At 39.5% G+C, this 14,497-nt stretch overlaps 3 protein-coding genes across 4 annotated transcripts; 1 reads left to right on the plus strand and 2 right to left on the minus strand.

Moving 5' to 3' along the window:
- Positions 1–426: 426 nt before the first annotated feature.
- LOC124951868 (GATA zinc finger domain-containing protein 13-like) lies at positions 427–6,238 on the minus strand. The gene has a single exon (XM_047500875.1). The coding sequence runs from the start codon at positions 2,377–2,379 to the stop codon at positions 826–828; it is 1,554 nt and encodes a 517-aa protein (XP_047356831.1). The 5' UTR covers positions 2,380–6,238; the 3' UTR covers positions 427–825.
- Positions 6,239–6,376: 138 nt separating this feature from the next.
- LOC124951867 (claspin-like) lies at positions 6,377–13,236 on the minus strand. Its single transcript, XM_047500874.1, has 8 exons — positions 12,603–13,236; positions 10,908–11,602; positions 10,703–10,828; positions 10,402–10,610; positions 7,436–10,254; positions 7,208–7,347; positions 6,928–7,140; positions 6,377–6,827 (listed from the first exon to the last, which is right to left on the minus strand). The coding sequence occupies exons 2-8, from the start codon at positions 11,334–11,336 to the stop codon at positions 6,507–6,509; spliced, it is 4,257 nt and encodes a 1,418-aa protein (XP_047356830.1). The 5' UTR covers positions 11,337–11,602; positions 12,603–13,236; the 3' UTR covers positions 6,377–6,506.
- Positions 11,829–14,213, plus strand: LOC124951872 (cyclin-dependent kinase 10). Of its 2 annotated transcripts, none has more exons than XM_047500881.1 (6): positions 11,829–11,997; positions 12,363–12,517; positions 12,644–13,244; positions 13,356–13,652; positions 13,844–13,977; positions 14,064–14,213. In XM_047500881.1, exons 1-6 carry the CDS (start codon positions 11,988–11,990, stop codon positions 14,097–14,099), a joined length of 1,233 nt encoding a protein of 410 aa, XP_047356837.1. In that variant the 5' UTR covers positions 11,829–11,987; the 3' UTR covers positions 14,100–14,213. The 2 variants fall into 2 exon arrangements, with proteins under 2 accessions (XP_047356837.1, XP_047356836.1); XM_047500880.1 differs by having other exon boundaries at positions 11,830–12,136.
- Positions 14,214–14,497: the final 284 nt, after the last annotated feature.

Raw genomic sequence — 14,497 nt, forward strand, 5'->3', positions numbered from 1 at the left:
AGATCTTGACGCTTGATACGCTTCCTCCTCGCGCCTATGTACACCCTACCCTACAACCTGACCTACCGTCACTATCTACACATTTACATCGAACAAAATCCGCCCAGGATCAATTCCCACTTTTACAGAAATTTACAAACTCAAGCCGACACGTTCATTGCGCCCGTCTTATATTTCCCGACTTCTTACGCTTTCTTTTTTTCTTTTTTCTTTTTTTCCTTTTTTTTTTGACAATATCAGCGCACACTTATCTAGTAAAATAATACTTTTTTCTGCCTGTGAAATAACAACGAACGTCGTTTATCCCTCCGTTCGGATCCGAGGGATCGCTCTCTTCGCGATTTCTTCCTTTTCTTTTCTTTCCTTTCCTTTCCTTCCTTTGTTTTTCCTCGTTTTCTTTTTTTTTTCTCGTTTTCTTTTTTTTTCTCGTTTCTTTTTTTCCGCTTTTTTTTTCGTTTTTTCTTTTTTTTTTTTTTTTTTTTTTTTTTTTTTTTTTCAATCTTTTTCTTCTTCTTTTCCCTTTTCTACTTAGGATATATTTTAGTCCTTATCTATAAACCGCCCATTAAACGTAAAATAATAATGAACTGATAGATCGAGTAGGAGAATTTTGATTGTGTACTCACATATTCGAAAATCTTCCGATAACCTAAAAGCTGAAATCTTTTTGGGGAGTGTTAAGTAGTATCAAGTAGTAGAACGAAGGTTCTACTATTACGAATTAGTACAAAGTAATAGTGCGAAGTAGTAGGAGTCTTACAAATCAAGGCCGTATCTCCAATAAAATCCGGGCCGTCGAGGTAGGGGTCGAGCAGGAAACTGGTGTCAGGGCATCACATTGCTCGAAAGAGTGTGTACACCGAGCTGGCTAGTGTCCATTTTCGATGTACCTTCTGCATCATCGAGCTTGATGTTCTTGCTGTTGCTGTTGTTATTGCTGTTGCTGTTGCTATTGCTGTCGCCGTTGCCATTGCCGTTGCCATTGCCGTTGCCGTTGCCGTTGCCGTTGCCGTTGCCGTTGCCGTTGCCGTTGCCGTTGCCGTTAAGAACGTTCTCCGGATGTTGATTGACCATGTGCTTTCTCAAAGCAGCCTGTCGATTAAACTTGGCGTCGCATCTGGTGCAAGGTATCTCGGTGGTCATGGTGGTGGCCACGGATGAATTCGAAGTGCCAGCGATCGATTCTCCGTTCGGTAATCTCGGCTTGTGCCAACGTCGATGGGAAGCAAGATTAGCCGGACAAGAGAACCTCTTGTCGCACTCTGGACACTTGTACTCGACGTGAGCTATTCTGGAGCATCTGTGTTGGGCCAATTGAAAGGCATCCTCGTGGAGTTGCCGGCAAAGCTTGCACTGATACGGTCCCAGTCGATTTTCAATCTTGGCCAGTTCGGCGCGTGCCTCTTCGGTGACTTCGACGATATTGAAGGCTGGATCAATGTCGCCGGTAACCACTGCCTCGTCCGGTCCTAATATTACCGTTCCGGAAACAGGACTGCTCGTATCCTCGTCGAATTTCAATCTTCTCGCGTGCTTCTTCTTTGGTCTTGGAGTAGGCTTGTCGGATAATAGGTTTTGTCGGGGCGTAACGTTAACGTTGACCATAGAATTCGAAGGCGAGGAAACGTCTTCCTCTCTGGTCTTCCTTCTTGGACATTGCGGTGGCGAGGGTGTGCTCGGTGGGGTCATAGGTGCGTGTATACTTTGAAAGTGATGATGCTGTGGAGTCAATAGAAGCTGCTGATGATAAGACTGGATGGATTGCAATCGAGTCGGACTATTTAGTAATAGTTTCTGATTTTGTAATTGGTGATACTTTTGGATCGCGTCATTGTTCGGATAAGGGGGTGGCAATCCACGATTGGTCTCGTCTGGAAAACGAGCCTTTTCGAATGCTTCCTGAACGTGCAAGCCACTTTCTTTTACCGATAAATGTCTGTCGTAACTGCGCTGGCTGTGAGCGGACGAGCTACGCTGAGGCTCGGTCTCGGTGTCCTCGATCAACAGTAGATCCACGCTCTCGCTGTCCGTTCGATATCTTTGGTTTTCCGCTCGTCTTTGGGCCTCCTCGCGAATCCTCCTATCTTCCTCGTCGTCTACCTCGATAGCATCTTCGATGGTCCTTGGTGTACTGGGCGTAGCCGGTGCTTTTAGGGACAAATCCAATGGGCAAGGTGTGGACGGCCTCGAAGATTCCCAACCGCGGAGTACAGTCTGATGCTGTTCGGCAATTCTGCCGTACGTACTCCCTATGTTATCCGTTGGAATGTGCCAGCTCGTTCCTGGTCCCGCATACGGATGGTGAACTTCTTCCCCGTAATAACCAAAATAATTGAGCCCAGGAGCGAGAAATGCTCGAGGCAAAGTACTATGTAGCATTTTAAAAATGCGCTTTTCCTTTTCCTTCGCAAGATTCTCTCTCTCTCTCTCTCTCTCTCTCTCTCTCTCTCTCTCTCTCTCTCCCTGCCCCCTTCTCTGTCCTTTTTCGAGTATTTTCTCGTTTTTGTCCTTGATGAATTTTCACGACGCGCTTCTCCTTCGTGATTTGAGCAGCTCCGTTTTCTCCATTATTTCCAACAATTTCTTATCCCACCGACGATCGAACAAATTATCTGTCTCGGCAACCTGTCGATCTTTTTTCGTAAAGTCCACCTATTTAAATGAGAACGACACGACCCTCTACCTCGGCGATCGGACGCCGTTTGACAGAAGGACGCTCGTGCCACGTCTCGTATATCCCTATGCTCCGCCCGGGAGCTAACTGCTATCTTTATTCCTATTGGTCGGTTAGCTTATCCTCCCCTCTTTCGTGTTCGGGCGCGTGCTCGTTTAAACGCCCGACGCCCCTCGCGAAACGGGTAGACTTGGGTAGACGCGGCCAGACGCTGCCTACCAGCTGTGAGAGCTAGGTTCGTTTTCTCGTCTAATATTTCATCGAAATGTTTACGAAATCCTACGGACTACGCGTTTAAATAATACTTTTCTTTCCGCTTTTCAGCCCGATACGCGTAGGGCTACAAACGGAAAATTCCATCTTTATTGGAAATATAAATCGAACCCATTCGCATAAGTTATGATACATGATATTTCATGAATTTCAGATCAAGCATTACCTGGAAAAATAAACTGGAACGGTTCTTCGCGCAGCGAAAAGAGAATAAAGAGAAAACGTGCGAGTGTATGTATGTGCGTGCGTGCGTGCGTGCGTGCGTGCGCGCGCGCGCGCGTGTGTGTGTGTATGTGTGTGTGTGTGAGAGAGAGAGAGAGAGAGCAAAAGAGATTGAGGGGTCGTGCTTGAACCGTAAGATAAGGTGCGCAATTATACGGTTGCATTCGATACCTTTAATTGTATACCCGGGTCCCCACATAACGCAACGTTCCACGTCGTTGTTCTCTCACGCTGTCGCTACGCTTCGTGTCTACCACCTCCTCTCATACTCTACCTACCTTTCTTGCTCGATCGATTATTTTTCTTTATACGGATAGGCATTTACGAACTCGCGCTTTATCCTTTCGATAGGTATACCAAAATGATATATAACTGATATATAAAAGATGGGTATTTATTCTTAATTATTTTCCAAATTTCTTTCCCGAGGCGACATTTGGATGCCTAATCCGTTGATCCTCTTAATTATAAGTATATCGAGCCCGTGGCCGGTTAATCTTTATAAATAATTCCTCGCTTATGATGGGCCTACGTTAATATCGGCTCATATATGTCACTCGTCCGTGAAGGTCGCGTGCTCGCGTGTGAAGCTATACGTGCACGAGGATCAGTCGATTCCGTTAGTTAATCCGCACCCCTGTGGGATCCGACGAAGGTCGGACAATCACGCTGTAATTGGACGAGAGGCTGTTGAGATGCACTCAAGACGTTGCCCCACCCTGCTCGCTCGAAGAATAGCTCGACAGCTCGACAATCGACGCAATCATTGACAATTATTATCAGAGGAATAGCGAAAAGAAAAAGAAATGGATTTGTTCGAGCGTGGATGATTGTTAGTGCCCGACGCGCGTTTAGAATTTAATTGATTAGTATTAATTAGGATTAATCTGACAATTATGAAGGACAATAAAGTGAGATTGAAAAAGGAGAAAGAAAAAGGAAAAAAAAAAAAAAAAAAAAAAAAGAGAAAAGGAAAAAAAGCAAAAAGGGAGAAAAAAAGCTAGCGGTCGAAACGTTCAGACATTGATTCGGTCGGATTAATTCGGCATCGGCGTATATAGCTTATCTCGCGTAATCATTCCGGCGTACGAACGAAAACAGGTGGTACAATAGTCCATTATTATCCGCAAATATTATTCGAACTAATATGCCCAATGTATGTGTATGTAAAATGTGCGTATTGGGCCGCGAGGATGGAGGTCAATCGATACGGATTTCCAATAATTATTTGATACGACGTAAAACGTTTTCCTACGTGTTGCGCGCTGCTTCGGCTAATCTCCGCAGAATGTTCGGCGTATTCCGAGCGTGCGAGCATAAAACGTAATGTACGGGAAATATTTAAAAGTACTTTTTTGCTATTTTTTTTCTTTTTTATTTTAAAGTAAGCGTCAACGACAAACAAATTGCCGATAGGCGATTTACTATCGCGCGTCGAATTAAATCAAACGACGCGCGTTCATTGAATATCGGGCGCACAACCGGCTATAACATCGATAACGACACATCATAATAATAATGCGTACTAATAATACGCCGCGACGTATCTAACTTATCTTGTTCGATGCGTCTCGTGAAATTCCTATGGTCTTTCGATACGTTGAAATAAAAAGAATCGATCGTGTTTTATTTATCACTTTTTGAGAATGAAGGGAGCCGTGTATGCACGTAAATGCTAAAAGTTTAGTCGTTAATCGATTGTGCCGTACGATCGTTAAGAGGATGGACAATTTTGCATAATAATGCGAATAAACGTTATTCTTGGGCCTGGGGGAAGGACGTGGTGTGCGTCTTGAAGAGAAAAAGAATGATAAAGAAAAAGAAAGGATAAAGGGTTTGGAGGAGAGGGTAAAGGAGATTGGTTGGAGTAAGCTTTTCGCATACGCGAAATGCGGATGTAAGCGAGTGCTTTCGTAGAAGCAGTTCGGGAACATGGGTACTATGCTATGGGACGTACGATTGGAAGGGGGAGGGGGAACGGTGGTGGAAAAGAGCGAGGGATGCGTCTGCATATTTTATGCGATTTTAATGTGTCTCTGCCTGACTGTTCGGCTTGCACGCTGCTCAACCTCCCAATCCACCTTTCGCGGAGCATCAACGTGGTCTGCTCGTACACCACCCACGCATCTCCTTCCTCCTGCCTGCACGGACTAGGAGTGACTGCCGTGATGCTCTAATCGGCTTACGCAACAAACCACCCTCATTCCCCGTTTCCACCGCAGTCCTGAGCGCTCTCGAGTCTTTTCCTCCCGTCCCTTTCCGACCCTCTTTTCTCATCCTCTCTTTCTCTCTCTCTCTCTCTCTCTCTCTCTCTCTCTCTCGCTCACTCGCTCGCTCTCTTTCTCTTTGCGCAAAGCAGGAGAAAGCCTAAATGAGGAACCGTCTGTCCATTACTTTGTGGTTTACGACGATCTGTTACGACGCAGAGAAGAACATCCGCTGTTTATACATCCATCTTTTTTATTCTTACCTCGACATCGTTTAGCTTTGAGTGTGATTAGTGTATCGTAAAAATACGAGCTCATCGAAGCGTTCTGAAATGACGATCGGGGTTAGGAGGACGCCGCGAATAACGTCACGAAGAACGACCGACCGTCTTGAGATAGATTAGATTGAGAAAAAATTAGAAGAAATTTGGCGAAAAAGCTCATCTCCCACGGATTGATCATGCGATTAAAATGTAAGTAATAAATGGAATGTTCTTATGGATGAGTCAGGTCATAACGCGTGGTTGTGTGCCCACCTCAGCCCTACCTTTCGTGTCGTGTTTGCCGAGCGTGCACGAGGGGCACTCGGTTGCCCTAGGCCAGGACGTGCATTATTGGATAGAGTTACATTAAACATACGCTCCGTGCCGTATTGTTCGGATTATTTTCCAATACCGGTGTATAACGCGAGCGCGAGCGCGAGCGCGCGCGCTCGTGAGAGATACCTACCTACCTACCTGCCTAGTACCTACGGCGCTATCCTCGGACGACGATATCGAATGAACCGGAATGAGAGTTGCTATCGAACAAATGTACTACGGCTCTCGTTACTGCCAGTACGCTCTCTTTTTTTTTCTTTCTTTCTTTTTTCTTTTTTTTTTCTTTTTCTTTTTTTTTTTTTTTTTTTTTTTTCCCCTACCCCTTTCCGATCGACGGTCTTTTCCTTTGTTCTTTGTGCAAAAAAAGGAAACGTCAATCATACGACGCACACGTATGTAAATATATTGAAAAAGTATTATATTTCAATGTATATTACGTGATTACTTATTATAATATCGATAATATTTACAATTTTCTTTTTCTTTACTCCCCCCGCCCCTCCACCAAGTAACGGCACGTGTCTGGGTATATCAAAGTGTTTTCTTTCCTTTCGTATCCGTTCGTTCTTGGTTAACTCTTTTTGTTGTTTTTGGCGTCGTACTCGACGACGGCGTTGCCTTCCTCTTTCTACGCCGGTACGTTTTGTCATTCGACTCGTTTTCATCCTCTTCGTGGATATTTTCGTTTTCTTCGTCATCGACTTTCTTCACGGGCGGAGTTACATGCGCGAATAAAAAGTTTTTCGTATTCGCTGGCGCCAAATTGATCGTATCATTCAATCGTACTCTCTTAGCGATACGATCTAATTCTTCTTCTCCCCGCGATAAGAACGAGCGTTTCTTCATAATGGTCTGAAACCGTCAAAAATATAAATAATGTTATTCGTAAACATATTGTCCATTATAATACATACGATATTACTTGTATACGTGTGTTTTAATTGTTACTTACTTTAATCGCACCTTTTCTTCCTCCCAATGCGGGCGCATTCAATAAATCGAATAAATTGCGCGGCATTATCGGTTCTATCATGGGCTCATTATCGTTTCCCGAAGAATCATGTTTCTCGGGCTGTTCGGATTCGAGTTTTTTCAACAATTTCACGCCAAATTTGAAGATTTCACTTTTCCCTAAATCCTCCTCGATTTCTTCGTCTACTGCTCTCTGTGAATGCGATCCGCTCCCTTGAGAATTCCCTTGAGCTCACATTTTTATATGTTAAATTCCTTACCTTTTTCTCCTCGAGAAACTTGTCTCTTTCGTGTCTAAGTTTACACCATTCCAATTCATTTTCGTTATCTTGTAAAGCGTCTAGTCCAGCGTCTGTATCGTCGTCCATACGAGAAGCCTCGCCATTCTCTCCGAGTTTATCTAAGTTAAACGAGATAAAAACATTCGCAATTAAGTTTACGAAATGCCCTCGACAGGAGTCGTTTCCATTAGATATATCTCGAAATACCTATATTTTTCCATTTGAACTTTCGCTCTCGCCCATTACCCTCCGTATGCAAATCACCATCTTCGAATAATAATTCTTGCAACATTCTCACTTCTCTTTGATCCTGATCCAATATTTGTCTCATATGTATTTTCTCTAATTGATTGCGCACTTTATTTTCATCTATTTCGTCCTCATCTCCTTCCTCGAATTCCAATTTGTCTAAATCTTTCTCATCTTCGTCTGCCGAATCCCAGTCGCTATCGCTCAACTCGGCTTCTTCTTCGAAAAATTCAGCGGCAACATTATTCCTGCTCTTTTTCGAAACAATAATTTCATTTTCTTCGGAATCATAATCGACATAATCGTCTACCTTTTCCTGATCCGATCGTAAATCACACTGTTGACTATCGTTCTCGTCGTCGTCGTCGTCGTCGTCGTCGTCGTCGTCGTCGGATAATTGTAATTTTTTCGTACGTCGTTTCCTCGTTATTTTCACTTTATCTCCATCTTTATCGGGGTCATCTTCGTTGTCGGAAGAGAAGACAGCCGATAACTTATTCCACGTCGAGCCATCGATATTTTTCATATTTTCTCGAGGCGAAGCAGAACTTTCGTCCAAATAAAGTTTCATTTCGTCCTGAGAAGTTTCCTTTTCAAATGATTTATCTTTATCTGATTTTTCTACGTCTACGGGACATACATTCAATGTCAATGAAGCCGTTGATGAAGATTTTTCCTCAGATGATGTCGGATTTAAAACGGTCATTTGTGTCGAGGGAAACTCGCCTGAACATAATTGCATGAGATCTTCGTCGTTCGCTACGTCATTATAATCATCGAAAAGTTTCTTTTGTGGTTTCAATTTTTTATCAATACCATAACGACTTTTACATGTTGCATTGAATGGCATATGTGTTTGAGAAAATGACTCGGTACTATTGACAAATGCGAATTCGTCCTTTTTCGCAGAATTCTTTCTACTAGAATTCGAGCTTGCATGCAATATTGTTAGTTGCGTAATTGGAGACACAAAATCAAGAACGTTCGTTTTAATCGATGGCGTCTTACACATTTGCGTTAAATCAGGCTGATTATTTTTTTGAAGAATCGAAACATCATTTTCTTCATCGCTGTTCCAGTCGATTGGACTTTGATTCGTTTCAAATAAATCTACATTCGTTGTGGTCCTTTCAAAAACACTTGTCTTCGCTTCGTTAATCCTGTCCGTTGTAGTTTTTAATGGCGACAAATTAGAATCATCTTCGAACGCTTTTATAATTCTCTTTGGTTTCCATTTCTTTGTAATTCTGATGCAATCGTCGTTAGAATCATCATCATCATTTTCGTATATACGATTCTTTGCACATTTTTCTTCGTCGTTGTCCTCCTCCTCCTCCTGGTCGTCCTCCTCTTCCTCCTCCTCCTCCTCCTCCTCCTCCTCGTCCTCGTCCTCCTCGTTCTCCTCCTCCTCCTCCTCCTCCTCCTCCTCCTCCTCCTCCTCATTCTCATTCTCACTTTCCTCAGCTTCATCGTCTGCAAATTCACACAAAGGCCTCTTCTTATCTACCATAGGAATATCGTTCTCTTCCGGTTCACTTTCTTCTCCACTTCCGCTAGATTCGTCTTGTAGTTTTTCCTCGGCATCTATACCGTGTACGCTTATATCGTCCATTTCTAATTCATTATCTCTTAACTCTTGTTCCTTTTGTTTCCATTCTTCATTACGCTTCATGGCCATTTTAAACTTCAAGTCTTCCTTCAAACGTTTCAATTTAGCTCCGGGCTTATCTAATTCTGGATCTTCTTTTTCGATAACAGGCTTTTTATAGAAAAGTGTACGTTTAACTGTCTTTAATCCATCAGCGGTATTTTCCAAGTGAACAACATTTATCTCGGCCGTTTCCTCTACGTCTTTATCACTAGCAGTATGCTTGGAAAGAAATCTATTTATTAAATTTTCTACACCTTTCTTATTCGGTTTCATGTCGCACGATAAATCAATTATCATACCCGGGGAGCCTTTTAATCGCGGCTCTATATTTATCCTCGTATCGGGCAATGATTGTCTTTTCATGCGCTTTTCTTCTTTGCAAAAGAAACTCGATAATGGTAAACTTTCTATATGCTCCACTGTTTTTTCAGTTGTATTTCCCAAAACGGAAGTAGCTAGATCGTGATCATCGCCGCTAGCTTGAGCATGCAGTTTATCATTGTCATTTTTATCTAACGATAGATTATTATCAATAGCCTCCGTTAGTACTTTATTCTCTTTTTCGCTCGTAGTCTTTTCCAATGCAATATTCTTTTTCAATTTATCTTTGTCACATTGTTCAACTTTACGGTTCACTAATTCGACCAACTTATCTATTATCTCTTGTACAATTATTTCATCATCATGTCTCAGATCACTTTTGGCATTTGTCACAGCATAGTCATCAATATATGTTGATAAATCTGCATCAGTTTTTCCTATTTCATCGCTTAGATTCAATGTAGATAAACAATGAAAATTGCACCTATCTAATAACTCAATATTTTCATTAGATGATCTTTCTGAATTGTCGGTTATAATAGATTTACATTGGGAAATATCTTTATTAATGGGAAAAACTTGAGCATTCCCTTCACCTTTATCATTGACCATTACCTTTTCAATATTTTCATCGGGAAGACAATTAATATCGCCGAAAGGTGTCGTCTCGTTCGCAACGCAAGACGTAGCTGCATCTTTGATAATAGGTTCAGAAATACGCATTGCCAATTCCTCCGCATCTTCCTCCGAGTCGGAAGATTTGTAAAATTCTTCTGCTTCTTTTTCTTTATCTTCAAGTACCTTGCTACGTAGAAGAAGAAAGAAAAAAAAAAAAAAAGAACTCTGATTGATATACAACTTTTAAAGTATATATAATATTTTTCTTTTACATTTTTTACATTCGAAATGTTACATATGTCACATATACTAAGATAACGCAAAAGAATATTACCTTACAATAGCATAAGACATCTTCAGTTTAGAAGCCGTCGTAGGTGCGTCTGGAAGCGTTACAGATACTTTTTTCCTATTTAAAAATTCCTGTAACGTTCGTAATTTTGGCCTATGATACGGTAAAGATATTGCAGTTTCTCGAATCAATCTTTGGGTTTCGCTGTGAATTTGTTTCATGGCCTCTTCCTTGCAGGCTCTGATAGAAACCTGTGAATAATAAATTTTATAAGCAATTTATAATAGATATGCAATAGATAACTAGAATTATATCTTGTAAGTAAGAAAAGAAAGTGACTTACTTTCCTATTGCCTTCCTTCTTACTATCCGTTGACTTTGTCACATTTTTAACCATCGACAATTGAATTTCATCTTCATCTGAATCGCTATCAACCAGTGTCTCAAACCTTTTCGCTGCCTTTTTCAACTAGATAAATTTACAATAAATTCAATAATTGATATAATTTATTATTACTCCAAATGTAAAATGCAAGAAATGAACTTACACTTTCCTCTTTCTCTATTGTATACTGGTATCCATTTATAGAATCATTATCCAATGCCATTGTCTCATTTTTTTTCCTTTTAATATTGCCTCTATCTATACTTCCATTGGAAACAACAGATTCAGAATCATCTTCTATCACATTTATCCTGCTTCTGAATGATGAAGAAATAGCAATATCATTGTCCTCAGAATCATTGTCCATGATGCCTGAATACGATGGTCTTACTTTTTTAACTTGATCGTTACACTCTAAGAAATCTCTCTGTAGTTTAACTACAGTAGTTTGATCAAAGGCATTCTCAAAGTCACCCCCAACATTATCAGAATTAGCCATGTCCTTATTAAGATTAATATCTCTTGAATCTTTTTCAGAGTCACCATCTCTGCTAAATAGATCATGTGTAATATTGCCACAGGACATTTCCATAATTTCATTCAAGTTCTCATCACCGTTATTGTCACTATTATTAATAACTTTATTATTAATCCGTTTGTAACTCTCATCAACGTCGGCAATTATTTATTATTTTGTTGCACGATAGCAATAGCCATATTTTATAAAGGAAACAAATGAGCAGTTTAATAATATGACATTATACGATAGATGGATAAGAACCACTGCTCCTCCGTGTACTCTCTCGTAGTAGCGCGAAAGCTCGAAAGATATGCGCACTGGCGCCAAATCGTTGCCAACTTTAAAAAAACAAAGTAAACGTAATATTCTCTCGTCCATTTTCACTCGTCCAAAAAGTTGATATTAAGTTCAATTAATTGCGCATCATTTTATAAGGCCCTTGTTTTATATTCATTCACGTCGAACTCGTCGTATTTGTTCTTTGTTATTTGTCAGATTAAAAAAAGAAAAGAAAGAAGTAATAATTATATTTCTGTAACGTTGGCAAGGGACTTACGGCATCGATCTGATCCTAGGAATAATTCACGCATCGATACAAACTTATCGGTAATACTGTTAAACGTCGGTTTAATTAAATTCTACTTTTGTTTATTGATGCGTAAATATTCAAATAAAGGACAAATTTAATTAAACAAATTATAATCCATATATACAGCAGCAAATATGACAAAAGGTATGTCTAAATACTGTAACGTTGTGTACTAAATACCAGTACAAGAGGTTAAGTTCCGAACGAACGCTTACAAAGAGTGAGGAGTATAAATATCAAGGAATTATGAATTTTGAGACATCCTTTTTTTCAGGCTTCGAAGGTATAATAAAATGTTTACTTATTCATACATCATTGATGTATTCAGTGTTCATGTATGTGCGAATAATGTTCGTTATATTCTATCATCAATGATATATAAATATACATATATATATATACATATACATATATATATATATATATACGTATACATATACACATACACACATATATATATATCTAAGAACAAAGAAGCCCTTAAAATGTTTATCATCGTTATATTTTAGACGAGGCTTTAGAAAAGAAATCGGTAGAAAATAATGATACCGACAAAAAAGCAGCCTCCGAAGCAGGACCGGATCCATCGGCGCCGATTACAAGGAAGGGTGTTTTAACCTCATTTTTAACTGGCAAACCGATGGAAATACCCGATCAAGATATTGTAATTATTCGTATTATTAGAAATTTTATTATTTGTTTTTATCTATCTTAAACGTTACGTTTAAATTTCGTTTATTAATACTCACTTATGTACAAATAAGTAATCCTATAATATCACTTTTAACAGCTTGGCAAATGTCGATTCGTATCAGAGTTTGAAAAGTTGAACCGCATTGGCGAGGGTACATATGGGATTGTGTACCGAGCTAGAGACACAAAAAATGATAAAGTTGTAGCCCTTAAGAAGGTTAGGATGGAGCATGAAAAGGATGGATTGCCAGTAAGCGGACTTAGAGAAATTTCGGTCCTTTTATCGTGCCGTCATGAAAATATTGTCCATTTGAGAGAGGTCGTAGTCGGAAGGAGTTTAGAAAGTATATTCCTTGCAATGGAGTATTGCGAGCAAGATTTAGCAAGTTTATTGGATAATATGCAGGCGCCATTTTCTGAAAGCCAAGTCAAATGCATCGTTTTACAAGTATTGAAGGGATTGCGATACTTGCATCATAATTTTATCGTGCACAGAGACTTGAAGGTTTCTAATCTACTCATGACCGATAAAGGATGCGTTAAAATAGCTGATTTTGGACTTGCCAGATGGTTTGGATTGCCTTTAAAACCGATGACTCCCAGAGTAGTAACACTGTGGTATAGAGCACCAGAATTGTTATTACAAGCAAAAACACAAACTACTTCTGTCGATATGTGGGCAGCCGGATGTATATTAGGTGAATAAGAAATAACCTACGTCGCTTAATATATCTCCTATATATATATATATATTTATATACGTCGTGAATCATCTAAATTTATCATATTGTATGTTATTTTTATGATAGGAGAACTATTGGATCATAGACCACTTTTACCTGGACGTTCAGAAATTCAACAATTGGAACTAATAGTTGATTTATTGGGTACACCCAGCGAGGCTATTTGGCCAGAATTCAATTCTTTACCAGCATTACAAAATTTCACACTTAAGCAACAGCCGTATAATAATTTAAAACAAAAATTCCCTTGGTTAAGTGCAGTTGGTTTGAGATTATTAAACTTTTTATTCATGTACGATCCGAAGAAACGTGCAACCGCAGAGGAGTGTTTACAAAGTAGTTACTTTAGAGAGCCACCTCTACGTTAGTACACTATACATACATACATACATACATACATACATATATATATATATATATACATACATATATATATATATATATATATATATAAAATTTATTGCGCGCGTGCGTGCGTGCATGTATATAATATTACAATTATCGCACCCTCGTCGCGTATCGGCACAAAAATTTCATATTTATTTACTCAACAGCCTGCGACCCAAAACTTATGCCCACATTCCCACAACATCGAAATAAGAAGAAAGTCTTGCCACCGAAAGAAAATCGTGAACAAGAGGGCAACGTCACAGACCAGACTAATAATTTACCAGCAATTTCGGATCTTGTAAGTTCAGAAATGTAATTATACATGCATAATTGAGTAAAGAATTTGTCAATCAAGTTATTGAAACATTTTATTTTATTTTACAGTTGGGATCTTTAGTTAAAAAGAGACGCGTGGAATGAACGGAAGCGTAGTCTTATTTTCACAGACATTTTTAAATATTTTTTCTGGATTAAAAAAAAAAAAGAAAAAAAAAAAAAAACTTGTTTCATAATAAACGGAATATAAAAGACTCATGTATAAGAGTACATGTATAAGAGAGAAAATAGTTTTTATTTACGTGTCGTATAGTTTGAAAAACGAAAGAATATAGTAATTTTTATTCGTTTGATCGCGATTCCTTCGAAACATGAATGAGATAAAGTCAATTTTGAATTGACCAATGTCGATTCAGTCACGTATAAAACCTTCATCAAATTCATTAGGCGCGTACCATTTAAGAACAAACATAGGGCCGGGGATTAGGGATTAGTTGGGGATGAAAAAAATTTCTTTTAAAGAAAGTAACATATCGAAAAAT

Source organism: Vespa velutina, chromosome 9 (assembly GCF_912470025.1).
Source record: "Vespa velutina chromosome 9, iVesVel2.1, whole genome shotgun sequence".
In the NCBI taxonomy this organism is placed as follows: domain Eukaryota; kingdom Metazoa; phylum Arthropoda; class Insecta; order Hymenoptera; family Vespidae; genus Vespa; species Vespa velutina.